The following is a 17271-nucleotide window of genomic DNA, read 5'->3' as shown; positions in this document are numbered from 1 at the left end:
GAGTTATTTTCGACTAGTAATTTGAAACAAGTAGTTTTACTTATTACATTTTTAAACATTTTTTATCGTAATTTATTTATTACTTACTATCAGAAAAGCTCACGGGTTTTATATATTTATCATGTTTTATTATATATTGACTTTGTAAGTATTGTACGTATGTATTAGATATCAATATTGTCGAAGTTTCTTAATGAGTATATTTTCTAATTGTGTATTTTTAAGTTGACCTTACTCAAACGAAACAAAAGTGTTTTTGCATAAATCATTTTAATAAACCTGTACATGATCATATAGATATATTTTTTTTATTTCATAGCTACATTGACTTAAGGAAATATTACATAATTTGTTATATGGACACGTTTCACTGAGATATGAATGAAAACAATGTCTTATAATATTTACGAAACTAACGATAATGAAAACATTAAACACTAAGTTGTTCAAATCAACAATTGCACTGAGACAGCTTGAATAAGGTGACAAGAATCAAGGACAATTAATAATATGCAATATTGTAACATAATTCATTAGAATATACACTAACTATACAACTTCTTTGTTAGACGTAGATATCCCTAAAGCTTCTTCATACCCGACTTTAGTTTCATGCTATCTGAAATTAATTAAATTTCTTCGTTTAATGAAAATCAAACATAATCATATCGGGAAATGGTGTAGTGTTGCTTATCGATCACTATCAAACAAGTATCGATAGTTTAAAAAACAATAGTATCGATGATTTTCAAGGTCAATAAATAATCGATAGCCTCGGTTCCTTTTTAGTCTTCTTGTGTTTTTCGGTCCTACTGCTATTGACGTGGTCGCCGTCTGCGCCTTTCTCTTCTCTCTTCGATTTCTTCTTTTTAGCTTTGCTTACATTATTATCATTAGTTATTAATAAATCATCTCCACCATTATCTCCGAGTAGATTGACATCTTTGTTGTGCTTTGCCTTCTTCTCTTTCTTTTTCTTAACAGATTTGTCGGTGGAACCCTTTTCTGTGGATTTGGACTTTTTGGATTCCTTCGACTTCTTATTGAGCAAACCGGTTTCAGGAGACGGGTACTGGTGTATTCTGGACGTTAACAGTTCGTCCTCGCGAAGAGGTCTGGAAAATAAAATTTTATGTCAAATAACTAAAATGAGTGTCCTGTAAAAGTAGGAAAAAGCTTGACATAACTTCATAAAATTTGTTTGCTCGGCTCTCGTGACACACTGCCAGTATATGTGTGTGTGTGTTCGCGGTGCGATAAATGAGCCAACCTTGGCTGCGCGATAAATGAACCAATTCTATTGGCTCAAATATCGCGCCGGGCTTGATATGCCGCCTCCATGTTACGGCTGGAGGCTTTATGTAACAAGTGTCTTATTTAAACTAGCACGCTATCATGGCCATTTTGACTTGTCTCGCTTGTTAAGTTTCGTATTAATTAATAATTACGTTAAAGTCGTAATACCATTAGGTCCTTTTCAAATCCTATTGTTTAACTATTGTGGATAGAAATCTCTGCTTTAGGGAGGTTAAAGGAGCAAACAACTACTTTATTGTGTTCATCAAGTTTCGTATTAATTTATTACTATATTGACGGAGCGAATTGTTGTACTTTATTATGTTATAAACCTTTGTCGGAGGGACTGGCCGGAGTACGCACAGGACCGCAAAAAATGGTAAGAGGAAGGGGAGGTGTTTGCCCAGCAGCAGGGATCTTGTAGGCTAAAAATATATATATATATATATATATATATATATATATATATATAAATATATATATAAATAGGATATAGTGGATTGTCTAAATGGCCATCATGGGTGTCGTTAGTTTAGTTGTAAATGATAATGTATGAAGTGGTAGGTACTGGTCGAGGTCGAGGTCGAGCGCGCGGTGCGGGTCGTCGGGCGGCGGCGCGGGCTCGTCGTCGGAGGGCGCCGCGCCCTCGGGCAGCTCGCCGCCCGCCGCCACCGCCGGCCGCGACACCGACAGCTCCTCTGCACACACACACAAAAAAACACATCACAAACCATTTATATTTAGTCTAGTTTTTTATATATTTTTTCCTCAATTTTGTTATTTAAGTACCACTTTTCGGCCAATGGTCCAGTAACCAGGGCCGCAATAAATTTAAAAAAATATATATATTTTTAAAGTTTTTGACTTGGATGCAGACTTTTTCAGCCAAGGTTTCCACATGACGCGGCATATTCCTCATCGTTTGTGCGGTGGATTATTTGAATAAAGAGATGTAGGACCGAATGTCCTTCGAATGCCATTATTTCAATATTGTGTCTGGAATAGAGAACGGGTCATGACCCTTCCCTTAGTCTTAATTATCCTCACCTTCGCTCTCAGACTCGGAAGACTGTCTCTCCTTTTTACTCTTCCTTTTCTTCGTGGACCGTTTCTCCTTCTTTGCCTTCTTCGTATTCTCCTTCGACATTAAGTACTTATCAGATCTCTTGGCTGAAAGACAAACGTGAATAATATTATGCAATGAAAAGACCTCGTTTGAAAAAAAAATAGTGAAAATAATACACGTAATTTTTTTTGTCATCTTTACGTCATTTTCTTTTCGTAACCATTATTCATGAAATGAAAACGATGTTTTCGCTTTTATAGGGTATAACAAACACAAATGTTAACTCGACCCTGCCTCAGTTGAGCATTTTAAGTTGACATTTACATCCTCGACTTGAGGTCTTTACTTACTGAAGTCGCGCATAATATCATACTGCCCACTTAACAAACACCTATTTAATTTAGGGATAACGGACAGCCCACTTTGCAGAGGCTGTCTGGACGCAGAAGAAACTGCCCCCCATGTAATCCTGGAATGCACGGGAGTGTCAGCACAACGGGTAAAAATCCTCAATGGGGTCGCTCCGCGAAGCCTGTGAAAACCCCAGGAGGCTTCTGAGCTTCTGGAAGGAGTTAGGTTGGCTTACGTAGTCAACAATTACACGCATAATTGGCCATCTTAGAGTATAAATGCGGAAAACAGAGCCCACTAACAATATCATACTGCCAACAAAATAATACGATAATGCCGTCATGCCTCCACTCGACCTCACTGGAGTGAACTCGAGATAACGTTGAGGCGTCGTCTAAGAATACTAATTCTGAGTTCGAGTTCTTCCTTAAGGTCACCTCGACTGAGGATTGAGTCAAGGAAAGTTTGAGATAACATTTTAGAATACGAATGTTACTATGTTAGTCTACGTAAACTATCTGACGTACTGTGTATCTCGAGAGGCACCTCGAGGGCAATTTCAGCGATGGGAATGTCTTCCTGCTGGTAGGAGCGCGGCGAGTCATCCTTCAGATAGTGAGGGTTGTTGGCCTGCTCCGCTCGCCGGGCCTCGCGTAACTAAAAATAACAAAAACAAAATTAAATTATAACATTATAAGTTGCATTTTATGGCCCCAGTAAACACTCGCCCTTCACACACTGTCAAGCGAAGTCGGAGACGTTCGAACGGTGTGAGTTCTGGTAGTGTGGGTTGGCTACTACCTCAAACACGTCCACCAATCTGCAGTATAGCAGCGTGCTCCATACTCCCTCGAGGGACGTAAATGGGCAGTGTAATAAACAAGCGCCATCTTTAAATTTAAAAAAATATAGAGAAAAAATGGAGTAACGACAAACGACGCATTTTTATTTTCCGCTCCTTATATTCATTATATTCAACAGAGTCATGAGTCATGTCAGGGGCCTTTGGCGGCTCAATAGTAACCCTGACACCAGGGTTGATGAGGTTGGTAATTCACCTCACAACCCACACGATAAGAAGAAGAACAAAGTCATACCAATTCTATATTCTAATTTCTTCAGGCAGTGTAATGTTATGTTATAGTATAGTAACCATGTTGAGCTCCTCCGCGGTGAGTGCCTGCAACGGGCGCGGCTCGGGCTGCGGCGCAGTGAACACGGCGGTGGCGCCCTCGTCCTCTGAGCTCGAACTCTCCGACGACCAGCGGTCGCGGGACGTCCACTGACTTAGGTCCAATCTGGAAAAATACCAAATTCAAACTGAGAAATATCTCATTTGGTATAGTTACACCTTGAATCGTATTTTTTTACATCAATATACTTTCCTTCATCTGGAAACGCACATTGGTAAGCGGACCATAGGATATAGCCTTACTGCGAATACAGCATGTCGCTGGTGAGTAATCCTAAATCCTAAATATATTTATTAATTAATAACCAGTTATGAACAGAGAAAAAAAACATTTTCGTAGCTGGCTATGAAACATGGTTACAAAAACGACAAGTAAATTCCATTATCGTAACTGGTTATCAAGCAAGAAAAAAAAACATGTCCGTATCTGGTTACCAAAGTTCAGTTCCTACCCTACATTAGTAAGTTTCAATGTGTTAGATAGACAACACCTCCGGGGGAAGTCAGCGTACGTCAGACGATGAGGGGAGTCTTTTTGAGATGTCTGTATTATAATATCGCCTTTTGTACCAATTGTTTCTTTTGTGTGCAATTAAAGTTTTTATATTGTAAAATAATATCAGTCAAAATACGTACTCAGGAGGCATGGGCACTTTCTTCTGTGCTTTAGGCGCGACCGGCTTGAGTTCTCCGTCGAACAGGTCCGCCAGCTCTTCGATCAAGCCGCCGCTGAAACCCTGCGGACTGTCCTCGCCGTTCATAGCTCCTTCGTCTTTTTCCTTCTCGATACCCACGAGACCGTTGCTGTAATACAATAGATTACTATACTATAAAACCTGAAGCTTTAGCTTTTTGACTTCTTTATAATTTTTAAAACTACGTGATCTACTACACCACACGGTGTAAGGTAGTGCTAATGTTGGTGCTGGTTGAGGTAGCACCTCTGTTGAGGTGGGGTCCACCTGTGTTGGTACAAGGAGAGCTGTGCCTATGTTGGTGCGGGGTGAGGTAGCACCTGTATTAGTGCGGGATGAGCTAGCACCTAACTATGTTGGTGCAGGGTGAGCTAACACCTGTGTTGGTACAGGTGAGCTGTGCCTATGTTGGTGCGGGGTGAGCTAGCACCTAACTACGTTGGTGCAGGGTGAGCTAACACCTGTGTTGGTACAGGTGAGCTGTGTCTATGTTGGTGCGGGGTGAGGTAGCACCTGTATTGGTGCAGGGTGAGCTAACACCTGTGTTGGTACAGGTGAGCTGTGCCTATATTGGTGCGGTGTGAGCTAACACCTGTGTTGTTACAGAGTGAGCTACATCTGTGTTGGTACAGGGTGAGCTGCACCTATATTGGTGCGGTGTGAGCCAGCACCTGTGTTGCTACAGAATGAGCTGTACCTATATTGGTGCGGTGTGAGCTAGCACCTATGTTGGTACAGAGTGAGCTACACCTGTGTTGGTACAGGGTAAGCTGCACCTATATTGGTGCGGTGTGAGCTAGCACCTGTGTTGTTACAGAATGAGCTACACCCGTGTTGGTACGAGGTGCGCTGTAACTATGTTGATACGGGGTGAGCTAGCACCTGTATTGGTGTGGTGTAAGATAGTACCTGTGTTGGTGCTCTATGAGCGGCGCGTCCTGCAGCGCGGCGTCGGTGGGGCTCAGCCGGCGCAGCACGAGCGTCAGTAGAGCGGTGCCGTTGTGCGCGCGCTCCTGTACTTCCATGTCCTCGCTGCATAGCAGCGGCCGCATGCCCGCTAGCGTCTCACGGATTACCTGTGAAAAGGTTGATCAAAGTTTAGCTAGTCATTCGTCGTTACAAGAACATAAATGGTACGTTACAGTACAGTATTTTACTTTGGTTTGGTTTCCCATGTACTATAGTCACTGGGACCTATGGTTCATCGGCTTACTTCTCAAATGGGGAGCGACGGTTCAAATCTCGATACCGGACTTGCACCAATGAATTATTAATTTACATTAAATGCAGTTTTAACTAAAATAGTTGACTCAACCATTACCTTTACCCACCTATCACGTTGGTCTGACAGAAAACTCGATGAGGTGTGGGTTACTTAGTTAATCTTGCGATGGTTGTACCTCTGACTACCACAATAAATGGTATATAGTCATGAGCTTTTATTATTAAACAATTTTAGTCTTATATGGAATAATATTTTTGTTTCCTATAGTACAAAGAAAAGGCGAAAGTGTCTTATAGGGAAATCAAAGAATTGGCCTTCGATAGACAAGGACGGAGAATGCAATGTAAGAGACAAGAGAGTGGCTGTTAAATGAATGATGATGATATGGCGATGGCGATACACACCGAGAGCGCGGCGTCCATGTCCCCGCGCCGCTCGTACGCGAGCAGCAGCTTGGCGGCCAGCTTGAGCGCGGCGTGCACGCACACGGCGCGGGCGCGCATGCCGCCGCCGCCCACCCCCGCGCACAGCGTCAGCGGGGAGATCGACTCGCGCATCACCGACTCCTCGCTGGAGTGACGTACATTTCAGGTTTAATTTCACACACAGCAAAAAATAACTTACACGTCGTACGGGTTATCCAGCGTTTCTAAATGTATGTACGCTGGGAGCGATACATTTAATACTATATGATTTTAGAAAGCGGTCGACAATTAGTATGCATATTCGTTATTTTTTCGACGTCAACAAGTTTACAAAGAATGTTCAATAATAACATTTTTATACGAATCCTGCCGAAAATCACTTTGAGGCTCTCCTTTGTTTAGCTAGGACATTGCAGGCTGAATCACCTGATTGTCCGGTAAAGTGAGATGATTCCGTGCTTCGGGATACATGTTAAGCCATTGATTCCGGGATGCTACCATAAACGCGTCCACAAACCTGCAGTGGAGCAGAGCGGTTGAGTATGCTCTATAGGTCCTCCGGTTGATTGTGGGAAGCTTATGCCCAGCAGTGACACGTATACAAGCTTACAAGTTTATGTTACAACCACCATTCTTAATTTAGTCTATAATCGTATGGGCATCAGACGTCATACACACAGATGCCCGTGTACGATAACGTCAATCTGTAGGGTCTGTGTAAAACGAGGTTTTTTGTATGAAGTGTCCGGGATGTGGTTACGTTATGAATCCATGAATTAGTGACCTGCAGTACTCGGCCAGCACGTATGCGGCGGCGTAGAGCACCTCCCTGGAGGCGGGCCCGGGCGGCGCGGCGGCGGCGCGCGCCACCAGCTGCGCACACTCGCGCGCCGCGAACGCGCGCACGTCCGCCACGCGCGCGCCCACCTCCGTCAGCTGCGACGCCAGGATCACGCCTGGACCAACACACCCACTGTTACACCGAGCGACACCCGACGGGACCACCACAAGCCACGATGTTCAAGGAGTTAAAAAGACCACTTCGAAGCAATTCATCTAAAAAAGCAATATTGCAATTTGAAATTTGCGCATACAAAAGTAAGTGCGCAATGCACACAAATGTCAAATAGCAATATTCTTTTTAAGATGTATTGCTTTGATGTGGCTTTTCTAAACCCCCAGATCTCATTTTTCAAATTTGATAGTTCTATCCACTGACATCCTATAAACAAAAGGACTCACATTCGCTAAGGAGTTTTTCTAAAAATGCGTCTGAACCATGTTATAAATATGTATACATTAAGTTATGTAGAGATAGTATAAATTCGCTCCCTCAAAGTAAGATGTTATGACTGTTCAAATAAAGTGCAATATCGGTTGTATATCGCGGGCACTTTTTAACAGAGATCGGTTGTCTATTAGACGACGTCTATAGTTCTATCCGAGTAAAACATTAAAGACCAACCAAACAGACAGACGTTCGAAATCTAAATTTCCGCGAATCTTCTTCTTTCAGTAAAAAAAAAAAAAATAAAACTAAAAATATCATTAATTTAAAAAAGTAATTCATTAGGCTTTTGTGTTTATGTATGTCAGCAATATGGATGTAAAATTGTCCGAAATAAAGTTTTTTTTTATTAGACAGCTCACCGTGTTTCGCGCTAGTCTCCATCTCGGTGAGCTCGGTCAAGACAGTGATGTACCACTCGAAGTGCAGCACGTGCTGGTAGTTGTTCTGCGCGCAGATCTCAATGATGCGTGTGAGCAACTCGTCACGGTACAGCGTGCCTTCTGCTCGCTCCATGTGGACCATCAGCTTCTTTACTATTTCCATTAGATTCTTCTTTGATACCTGGGGTGCAAATGAAGTTTTAAGTGCTGGTTCTGACTCAGAACTTCCGAGTTGAATAGCCGAAACGAAATCTTGCTACGAGTTCTACAAATCAAATATACTTTATTGCACAGAACTAAAATTTCAACAATCAGACATAACACATGAATACATTACAATTTGGGCGGCCTTATTGCTCTAGAGCAATTTCACAATACAAAAAATCAATATTCAATATATTTTTATTTATTTTTTACAATATACAAAAAATATATCTTTCTATTTCTCTTTTGTTTCGTATTTTCCTATTAGTGCAATAACGTATTTTTTATTATGTTATAAATCCTATTGATTCTTTATTTATTTATTAGAATATTTGAATTAACAAGAATAAACCCCATTCTCATTTCCATCGTGAGCCATGACTAAGACCAAATCATCTTCCTAAAGTATTTTTTGTGGTATGTACCCACCGGTATTCGAACCCGGGGCCTTCACATTGTGAGCCCAACGTTGAACCGCACCAAATTGTAATAATGTTTCCTATCCACTGGTTGCCTGGAAGAAATTGCTGCTTAGCAATAAGGCCGCCAGATTGTACTGTATCTATCTTCATCTGTGTGAATCTGTTCTGTATGTTGTGTGCAATAAAGTATATTTGATTTGATTTGAACCACTGGGCCACAGAGGCCGTTAAACAAGACAAAAAATAATACAAGACAAGAACTCCTCCAGTTTGTTCTAGTTACCATGCCGTATAGGAGGCCGAGCGCCCGCAACCGGATGGACTCGTCCTTGTCGTCGAGACAGGCCAGCACCAGGTCCTTGTGCGCCTGCACCGACTTGGGGTGAGACTTCAGGATCCGCGACATCGCCAACAACCCCAGGTACTTCACTGGAACAAATATGGCGTAGATGCATTGATAGATACCTGTATATAACTACCGTTATATTGAACATGAGTGCTCAAAAGTGGGATGACAAGTTAGAGCAGAAATAGCGATGCCTGCTCTGACATTCCTCAGTACGCGATTAGGCAACAAACTGACAACAAGTGGATTATCTTACTTTCGGACAATCAGGTGATCAGCCTGTAATATCCTAACCGAACTAGGGATCACAAAGTAATTTTTGTGATATTTCCCCACCGGGATTCGGACCCGCGACCTCCGGATCGTGAGCATAACGGCACTGGACCACGGAAGCCGTTACTTTACTGATAGAATTATTTCATAATACCACAAACTTCGGGTGCAGTGGTTTGTGGCTCTGCCCACCCGATTAGGGATTACGGGTGTGAGTTTATATATACGTATGTCATGTATGTGTTGGGTACAGTTTATTTACAGTGATAAATAAATGCAAGTACCTACTATCTGCAAATATGCGGCAGCGTCATCGAACGTTTATCAATAGCTCACTCCCAGAAACGTTGAACACTCACAAATATTCCAACATGGCTACATTTATAAGTAATCAGCATACGCATATGAATTTTACTGAGCCGTGATAGCCTCGTTGGTAGAACGCTTGACTCTCAATTTGAGGTCACAGGCTCGAAACCCAGCACAGGCCTAAACCAATGATTTCGAATTTGTTTTCGAATTCATGTTTGGATCATAAATGATTATCACATGCTCTACAGTGAGGGAAAACATCGTGAGGAAACTCATATACCCGAGAAATGCTGGGTTTCCCTTCGCGGGTTGGAAGGTCAGACAGGCAGTCTGTAAAAAAACCGGACCTGTCAAATCTTCAGGTTAGGTAAGCGGACACTGTGAAAAACGGGATAAGCTAAGGAGATGATACGCATATGAATTTTATCTCTTATTATATAGATAGGTACACAATTGATCCAAGAGATGTTTCACCTGAATAACCTTTTTTATTATTATTATTATTTAGATGTTCTTAGAAAAGGTTTAGTACGATCTACTCTAAACCGTCGTGCGTGTATGAAACGATGTGGAGGACGCAAGAGAAGTGCGCTAGGACCGAAGCAAATGGAATTCCATAGTCTCTACTTACCCCGGTGGGAAATAGGCGTGAGTTTATTTATCGTATGTATTAGCATCTAAATAAAATCGTGTCGGCTCTCAACATTTGCATAAACAGTTCGATTCGGCTATTAAAAAACTGATAATGGACGACGAATTACGAAACATCCGTCGTTTAAAAATATTCTGTATCTTCTACATTTTATCGAATATATCTCTTTCATAAGTCTCTTCTTCTATCGTGTGGGTTGTGTGATGGAATACCAACCTCATCAACCCTGGTGTCAAGGTAACTGTTGAGCCGCCAAAGGCCCCTGACATGACTCATGTAACGACTACGTACTGACATCAGGTAGGTAAGTAGTAAGTAACCGGGACCAACGGCTTTACGTGCCTTCCAAAGCAAAGATCGTCATACTTTCGGACAATCAGGTGAAATGTAAGTAAGTTATTTTATAAGTAATATGATTGGGTAAAAAAATCCGGGAATTATGTTTTGTGTGTTTATCTGACTTGAACTGGCTCAGCTTCTTATTGATAAGTCATTAGTTACAGTTCACTAGCGTGCGGATTAATTGAACTTGTGCTAACTACGCACTTGTAAAGGTTCGTTAAAATGAAATTGTTTTATCGCATACCGAAATCGCGACACCACCGTCGTAACAAGTTCGGAACCTCAAACGGAAAACGGAACCTTTCCATAATCTCTTTGTTGTCTGTCAGTCTGTGTCTGTCATTTATTGCTACATTTAGCAAAGTAATAAAAACATGCTTTCTATCACCATGCATCGACTAACGGAAGTAAAAGATCGGGTCTAATAAACTCATCATTATTCACTTATGACCGACTACGCATCTATATATCGGATTAAACTACGTAAGTTCGTAAATTATGTCTGTCAACGGCCTCCGTGGTCCAGTGGTTGAGCGTTGGGCTCACGATCCGGAGGTCCCGGGTTTGAACCCCGGACATATAACAAAAAAAAACACTTTGTGATCCCTAGTTTGGTTATGACATTACAGGCTGATCACCTAATTGTCCAAAAAGTAACATGATCCGTGCTTAGGCAGGCACGTTAAGCCGTTAGTCCCGGTTACTACTTACTGATGTAAGTAAGTAGTCGTTACATGAGCCATGTCAGGGGCCTTTGGCTGAATAATAACCCTGACACCAGGGTTGATGAGGTAGGTAATTCACCTCACTACCCACACGATAGAAGATGTCTGTCAAACGAAATTGCACTCTTTTTGTACTCTGTATTATAATATCACCTTTCGACGTTGTTACATAAGTGTTATAACAGAATTGTTTCGGGTTTGGCTGTTTTTTCACCAACCAGATCATATAATAAGGAATAATACACCAGATGCGAAGTAACGTAGAGTTTCGTACCCCCGTTAGTCAAGAGAACGCATGTGCCCATCCATGTATATGCCCCTTACGTAAGCTATTTGAGTTATGTATCGAAATGCACTTGTAAACATGATACTGTTAAAAGTGCCGATCTTATGCTAAGCTACTTACAGTTTTGATCGCTATCTTCTATGAGTATTCTGAGTTTCTGCACACATAGTTGCACGGAGGCGGCGTGTCCAGGCATGCCACTGCTTATGCTGATCAGCACAGCGATCACCGTGTTGATGCACTCGTATAACAGCGACATTGCCGACGTACTGCACAACACAACAGCATATTATTCACGTGTCACATATTCTTCAATGGAACATTCATATAATTATTTATGATTATGCCCATCACAGACGGTAAAAATACTATGATATTTCATCATCAGATACGAATGTAAGAGAGCATTATAATTCTTTCTCGCTCGCTCGTGTAAAAGCAATGCTTGATTATTAAAGAGATTTAATAAAATATTTATTATTATGCAGTATGTTTCTCGTGTGTATTGGGCTTTATTTATTTTGTAACGGGAAGTTTTTTTTACTAGACAATTAGACATACACATTACGCATGCACAAGGAATAGTGCATTTATTACAAACAGAGAATATGCATGAGATTTTAGTTGTACAATTTTGGAGGGAATTGCGTATGTAATCAGTCGGAAATACCTGCACACTTGTAGAATAACGCCAATATATTTTTTAAACTTTATGGCCAGCCGGAAAGAATTCCTTTTTTTTATTTTAATATTATTATAAATAATTTATTTTTCTAAAAGGAAGCTGAACAAGCTTTGGTTTACTTCATTCCGTTCCTACTGTACCCGCTTGTATTGCATATTGCATCCGCGGCACGTCTTTCCACGCGACGCGAATTATGTTCAGATCTTCGACCAATAACCGCAGGACGTTTATCCACGAAGAAAACATTCGCTGCGTCTATTGGTCGATACCCTCGATATAATTTGCACCGCGCTGAGCCCGTGCCGCAAGCGCTATAGTAAAACGATGTTAAAGTGCGACTGCACAGTGCGTTACTTAGACAAATATTTCCGACGATTTATAATTAAAAATCTGGCAACTAAATCTTTAAGATTCATTTGTAGGAAGCAATATTTAGATTTAGTACATATATTTTACAAAATTCAAGGATGAAAATATTAAGCAATATTTCTAACAGAGATTTACGTTTACGACACAGATGCAAGTTATGTCCCAAGCATATCTAAAAAGGAAAAATAAGACATAAAAAGCGGTGAAAGCAGCCACGTCAACGATAGGTATAGGTACAACAAGATTAGAAGAAACTTTCACTAACAACAAGTTACAATGTTCTATATCTGCCCACAATTTAGCAATACAACATAGAACTAATCTCCCTTCACCCCATAGAGACCAATGTGTTAGTAAAGTATTTATTTGATTGACAACAACTGACTCACCTATGAATTAAATTAGTTAATGGTTCTATCAGTTTCTTGCCAAGTCGGGGCTCTAATGGGGTTAAGGCACCAAACTGCAACAAACACAATGACGCTACATAAGACTAGCTTATGTTGACGATACTAGATGTTGTCCACGACGCCACTCCTTGTAATTTTGTAGAGTAATATGTCTCACTACCAACCCCGACCCATGTCTATTCATGTATTTTATTGATTTAAATAATATTTATAAACCAAACCTTATCCAGCAGCGAAAATAATTCAAAATGTGAGATGTGCCAATAACTGAGTGTCGGTTCATGTGGAATTTTGTTCCCATTGGCATGCTTATCGAATTGAATGTTGCAACTATAAACAGACCTTGTCACAGCTACATAATTCGTAACACTAAATCATACTTTAGTTAAAAGTTTTGTTACCGCAATTATAAGAATACTGAGAGGTTTGCTTTAGACCATGATTCTGAGTTAATATCAAGAGGAATTTTCCGTCGCAAAATTCATGAACCTTTTTTGTTTTTTTTTTTTAATTATTTTCAATTCTATTCAAGCTGTATCAGATCAGCGTCCTCGGTATTCGTTACGATGTCACTAACATCCCGTATAAGTACGCACAGGTAGCCATACAAGTATGTATGGGTGTTAGTGACACCATAACGAATACTGAGGGGGATGATTCAAACTTTGATTCTGAGTTGATATCAAGGAAAATTTTCCGTCGGTTTTTTTAAATTATTCCTTACTTTCAGCCAGGTCCTTACTTTTGCGATATCAACTCAGAATCATGGTCTGACTCATCCCTTAAAGTTTTCGTTATGATGTTACTAACACCCTGTATATTAAAAAAGTAGGTGTAACAAAGACTGCCTAGTTGCGTAAATGTTAAGCCTGCCCATGTATCGACAAAATGTGGTATTTGTCACTATTTCATATTGAAGATCAAAATGGTGAGGTGTGGTGGATGAGTCTAGCATTTGTAAACTCTTTTAAACACTATATTTTTGTACCTGCAAATAAGATCTATCAGGCTTTGAGTAATTTTTCTTCCGATATCAGGTTCATATTGGGTCATTAAACCAAACTGTGAAAATTCACAATCAATGAGATTCAGTCATAGGTTTGTAGAACAAATAATGATACAAGTTATCCAAACAGTATACTCTGTTGAGTACAATATGTACCAAATGGTTGACATTTTTGAATGTTATTGTTACAAATAAATAAATAAACATCTCTAGTAAATATTAGGAAAATCACATCACATAAAAAAATATATTATTTCAGATAAAATAAAAAAAAGATTGTATATCTTTTTGTATTTGATTGAACACTACCACTTACTTTTACTAGAGCTTAACAATGGTATTGAAATATGCCTATCATTAATAGTTTCACAATTAACAAGTTCTATTAAAAATATGGGTTGCATACCAGTTTGATGATCTTTATGAGCATCCAGTTATTGGTGGATGTAGTCATCAACTTGAAGAATACGGGTGCCAGGGAGAGGTAGTTCTTAGGGTTCTTCCTGGCAAGCTCGCACACCACATTCACTGCCGCTGACTGGACACCTGGGTTACATGATCAATGTTTACTCATCTCTATACCCTTGTGCTTTATTTAAAATACCACAGATAAAATTAAATTAAGATTAGTACAACAAAAGGCATAAGAAACGGTTGAGTAACCATACAAATCCCTTAGTAACTATGCTTTTGGAAGCTAGCAACAGAGTGCAGAGGCTCAAAAGAAAGGATGTTCTTGGGCACTGACTACTATGACAGATGGTGACATTAGTTGCTTTACTTCTAATTATTCAATAATCACACATCAAATCTGATTAGTCTTGCGTCTGATTGTAGATATTATAAAAAAATGGCAATAAATTACATTTATTTTTAATTTGTAATACCATAAGAATCAATGTTTGAAAATAAAAGGTGCAAACAACACTGATTCTGGCAGATACAAATTTAGTTTTATTTAACTAGGATAGGTATAGGATAATATACACACGTATATATTTGTATGTATGTATATACGTTTTTTTTATTTGTACACTTTGGGTCTTCCCATGTTTATTGACCTCTCTCACCATGTGGGGTTGGCTAGAAGAGGTCTCTTTTATTTAGAGATAAGTTTACCTTTTGTACCTATTTTTGTCATTATATATTAATGTGTACAATTAAAGTTTAATAATGATAATTCTGAAAGAAAGGTTATTTCTCACCCACCCACTTTAACACACACACACACACACTTTTTTCATCTACCCACTGTACCTGTGTGTCACAATAAATGATTTGAATTTGATTTTTTTTCTTCCACACTCATTGTAAATAAAGGACAGCATAATTTTTAGAGCTTCCAAACTAAAATAAAATTATTTTGGAGTTGTTGTCATATAAATGTTTTATCATAATGCAGTCTACTATTTGTGCAATTAATAGCTATATTTATCTATCAATCTATTATATGTATGCTCTGGATTGGAACTTGCACTGGAAAAGCTCCATAATACTTTTACTTATTAAGAAAATATTATCTTCAATAGCCTATTTATTCCTACTGCTACTAATACTGTGAGGAATTATTAAATCATAATTCTGATCATCAATTTATATAAAAATAACCCATAGAGTATAATGAAAATGCTAATTTTATTTTGAACTTACCAGGATCAGGATCCTCTAATTTTTCTTTCAACTTGGGAAAAGCTGGCCTCAATGCATCTGGATACCTTAGGAATACCTTGTACATCATCAGCACAGCCTTCATTCTCAGGTATGGCTTTGTGGAGCTCATCTAAAATATTTCTTTTAGTCAGAATATTGTTTTAAAAATAAAGAGAAGTCTCAGATTAGCAATCTTGTGTTTTTATTTATTTCCTTTGTGAGTATTGAGTTGTAAACAATAAATACTTACTAATGTCATGATGTCATTAGCCAGATCCCTGGCTAAGTCATGGGATATGAAACAGCTGAGCCCGCTAAGTGCAAGTCCAGCCTCATATTGGTTCTGAGCATTCAAGTCCTTCCTAATCATGTTTGTAGTAAGCATGAGGAGTTCTGAATCTGCATGGAATGATTGACTAGCTGCTAAATATCCAATTCTTTTGTGAGTGAACTTATTTGAACTCATAACTTCTATAATGTTGAATATAGCCCAGGATATGTCATAGCCCAGCATTTGTAACTGAAACAATCATAGGAAATGAAGCAAGTGAAGCAGTTTAAAAGGTAAATTTAATACAAGAATATTGATCGGAAATCAAACTTCCTATATAATTTCCATTTTACTTAAAAAATTGGTGGTATAATTTTGTCAAATAGAAAGTCAACATTTATGACTACATTGGAACATAAATTCGTGTATCTACAACAGTAACTACTTACATATGTGAGTTTCGCTACTGCATTCGCTTTCACTGCGATGTTATCCTGGCGTAACTCTACCTTTATTTCTTCCATGCATTGGGCTATGTACTTCGCCTATAATTAGACAATTTCGTATTACTTCATATGGACATAAACAATTAATGTGTTTGTACTGGTTACAACGATAAATACAATTATATACCTCATTATCTTTGTTATTTCTGATTCCTCGAACCAAATCAGTAAGATTTTTATCGAACATTCGTTCAAAATTCCCTTTCACTTTCTTCAAAGCCATGTTGTTTAAATTTTATTCAAAGCATTAAAACTAACAGAAAATAACTAAAAAAATCCAAAATCATGACCGCACTGCACTGAAATTGTGACGATTTTCGTGAATTTTTATCATGTCAAAAAACTCAACAACTCTCATGAAAGAAATGACATTTCATGGCTGCAATGTTGGCATTAGTGCTGCTTGTAATATTGAAAACCGATTAACGATCATAGTTCTGTTATGATATCATGGACGTAATTAACATGATTTTTTTATAAAATATACCACTTTTCATAATGTACAGTAATATTTTATGGCATTCAATAATTTGCCTGTTGATAATGTAGTTCTAGCATTCTAGACAGCTAAACTCTCGATTTATTAATTGTTGAATTCTGGGCATCTCTAGTAAAGTTACATTTATAGAGAAAGCTATTGAAAAAAGAAAAATACATTTATCAGTATTTTTTACTATTTTATGCAATTTTTTTTAATATTTACTAATTTCATGTCTTTAAATTTGACTAAAATCATCAATATGTGAACATTAAAACTAAATAATTTTATTTCGTACTCAGCTGTATGGAATGTCCAGTCTATGCATATCACTTATCAGACTTATCACTGGTAATTAAAAAAATAAATGTCAAATTGCCGACTGGTGTAGTGTTGCCGAAAAATCGATAGTT

At 38.9% G+C, this 17271-nt stretch overlaps 1 protein-coding gene across 1 annotated transcript; it reads right to left on the bottom strand.

The window, feature by feature from the left end:
• Positions 1 to 253: 253 nt before the first annotated feature.
• Positions 254 to 16766, bottom strand: LOC126382046 (AP-3 complex subunit delta). Its single transcript, XM_050031732.1, has 18 exons — positions 16508 to 16766; positions 16324 to 16419; positions 15854 to 16123; positions 15604 to 15733; positions 14360 to 14499; positions 12927 to 13000; positions 11604 to 11752; positions 8831 to 8976; positions 7901 to 8102; positions 7035 to 7206; positions 6230 to 6395; positions 5510 to 5676; positions 4542 to 4709; positions 3867 to 4011; positions 3241 to 3370; positions 2344 to 2466; positions 1865 to 1994; positions 254 to 1115 (listed from the first exon to the last, which is right to left on the bottom strand). The coding sequence occupies exons 1-18, from the start codon at positions 16601 to 16603 to the stop codon at positions 755 to 757; spliced, it is 2865 nt and encodes a 954-aa protein (XP_049887689.1). The 5' UTR covers positions 16604 to 16766; the 3' UTR covers positions 254 to 754.
• Positions 16767 to 17271: the final 505 nt, after the last annotated feature.

The sequence above is a fragment of the Pectinophora gossypiella genome, chromosome 3, assembly GCF_024362695.1.
Source record: "Pectinophora gossypiella chromosome 3, ilPecGoss1.1, whole genome shotgun sequence".
NCBI classification, from domain to species: domain Eukaryota; kingdom Metazoa; phylum Arthropoda; class Insecta; order Lepidoptera; family Gelechiidae; genus Pectinophora; species Pectinophora gossypiella.
This window is presented reverse-complemented; position numbering and strand designations above follow the sequence as displayed.